This window comes from Vollenhovia emeryi, unplaced genomic scaffold (genome assembly GCF_000949405.1).
Source record: "Vollenhovia emeryi isolate VEMERY1.0 unplaced genomic scaffold, V.emery_V1.0 DF945458.1, whole genome shotgun sequence".
Lineage (NCBI taxonomy): Eukaryota > Metazoa > Arthropoda > Insecta > Hymenoptera > Formicidae > Vollenhovia > Vollenhovia emeryi.
The window spans coordinates 1-2,174 of record NW_011960908.1 but is presented as its reverse complement, the minus strand read 5'-3'; the positions used below and the strand labels follow the sequence as shown (position 1 = coordinate 2,174).

The following is a 2,174-nucleotide window of genomic DNA, read 5'->3' as shown; positions in this document are numbered from 1 at the left end:
CCCCCCCCCTCCTTTCGGAGAGCGAAATTTCCGATTTTTTCGCTCTTCGAAATTCTTAATTTTTTTATTTCTACTTACGGTCTACAGCTGTCGTTTCGACCAGTGTCTCACGTTCCCGGTGGTCGGGTCGAGGCGGAGAGCGTATTTAACTTTCCCGATCCGGGTGCGCCAGCGTTTGCTGCCGATGGGCACCCGGATCAGGCACCCGTCCACCAGGACATCCCGTTCTTCCCGCGGTGTCGTCGGCCGTATGCAGAAGGGGTCGCGGGGCATCTGCGGCGCCGTTCCCCTCTGAGCAGTGTCCGGTATTGGTCCGGGGGCAGTGGCGGCCCGTGTAAGGGATGGAGTGGTCGGTGCGGTGGTGCCGGTGGCCTTCCTCCCGGTTGTATCGGCTGGTGCGGCGGCTCCCACTGTGGAGACGGTGGAACTCCTCGCGGTTCCCGGAGGTCTCAGAAGCCGGAAGGTGTGGGGAGGGTACACCTCTATAAATTTTATGGTGGGCCCGGCAGTCGGAGCGGAGGAGGGGGCGGCGTTGGTCGACGGCTCGTTCTCCTCCTCGGAGAGGTGCACCTCCGGGATACTCTCTGGTGGTGGTCGTTTTCCGTCGAGCCCGCGGCGGATCCTCTCCGGGTTGTTCCGGGTCCGGCGGGCCATGGCTTTCCGCCAAAATCTCTCTGCGTCGCCTCGTTTCGCTGCGGAGCCCGGCGGTCGGCTCGAAGTCACCCCGACTAGGGGTGGTCTGGCGGACGGCGGCGTCAGTTTTGGGCGCGTCGGGATCCTCGCGGTTGGGTCCGACATCTCAGAAGCTCGGCGGCAAACTAATTTTTCCGCGTCCGGCTTGCGAAGTTTTATTGGACGCGCGTGGGTGGGGGGGAAAACAGGGTGGCCCTCTCTCGGAAAATTCCGGAAGTAGTTCGCGGAAGTAGTTTGGGCGAGATACAAGTCCGGCAGGAATTTAAGTTAAATACAGGCCCGGCGGTAATCGTAACTAACAGGCGGTCGCCGCAAATCGATCAAAACGCCTTACTATGTTGCGGCTATGGTCCGGGATTTTTACGGAAATATCGGCCTCAGAGGTAATTCGCGAAACACTATCTTTCGAAGTAATTCGACGGGATATCGGTTTCGAAAAATAGTTTTCGCGCGGAGTACAGGCCCATTACCGTGACTGGTTTGATTTGAGGTCGCGTACGTGTACACGCGACACGGTATTTTTACCGTCGATGGTTTTCAAGTCGAAGACCACTGGCGATCGCACCCGGTAAACGATGAAAGGACCCTCGAATTTAGCTGCGAGTTTAGCGTTAAAGGCCTCTGCTTTGCTGGACAACTCGTGCGTGCGCTTCCACACTTCTTCCCCGACTCGGGGCCTCCAATCGCGGCGCCGGAGATTATAGTGGTGCTGCTGCCGCTGAAAACTTTGCGCCAGTTTTATTTTCGCGAGTTCCAACGCTTCCCGGATCTGTTTTATTCTTGTTTCGGAATCTTCTTTCTCGGTATTCGCCGATGTTTGGCCTACACTCCCGGACGGTCGCAACTCTCGACCGAAATTTAAATAAGCTGGCGTGTACCCCGTTGATTCGCAGTGCGCGGTGTTGTACGCATAGGCAATCTCCGGGATAAATTTATCCCATTTTTTCTGCGACTTTTCAATAGTTTGCGCAATCATGGTCTTGATCACTTTGTTGGCTCTTTCAACTGGGTTACACTGCGGTGTGTACGGTGGCGTCAAGCGGTGCGTAATTTGGTATTTGTTGAGCAGGCTTTCGACATCGGTCGAAATAAACTGTCGGCCGTTATCGGTGATTATCGTTTGCGGACAGCCATGTCGTAACAGGATTTTCTCTCGGAGGGCCTTCGCTACCGCGGTTCCCGTGGCTTTTCGCATCGGTTGCAATTCTACCCACTTCGTCAGTTTGTCTTGCAAGACCAGAAGCCATGTATTGAGGTTTTCTGATCTTGGAAGCGGTCCGACTAGATCGGCGGCTACTATCTCCCAAGGTTCCTTGACTTCGAGCGCGTGTAACGTTCCGGGCGGTTTACGCTGTTCGTTTTTAAACTTCTGACAGTTTTCGCAATTACGCACGTACCGTGCTGCCTCCCGAAACATTCCAGGCCAATAGTATGTTTTCGCCAGGCGAACGATGGTCTTCGCGATGCCCAAGTGCCCTGCC

At 55.6% G+C, this 2,174-nt stretch overlaps 1 protein-coding gene across 1 annotated transcript; it reads right to left on the bottom strand.

Moving 5' to 3' along the window:
- Window positions 1-81: 81 nt before the first annotated feature.
- Window positions 82-798, bottom strand: LOC105561259 (proteoglycan 4-like). Its single transcript, XM_012011072.1, has one exon. It carries the CDS (start codon window positions 796-798, stop codon window positions 82-84), a length of 717 nt encoding a protein of 238 aa, XP_011866462.1.
- Window positions 799-2,174: the final 1,376 nt, after the last annotated feature.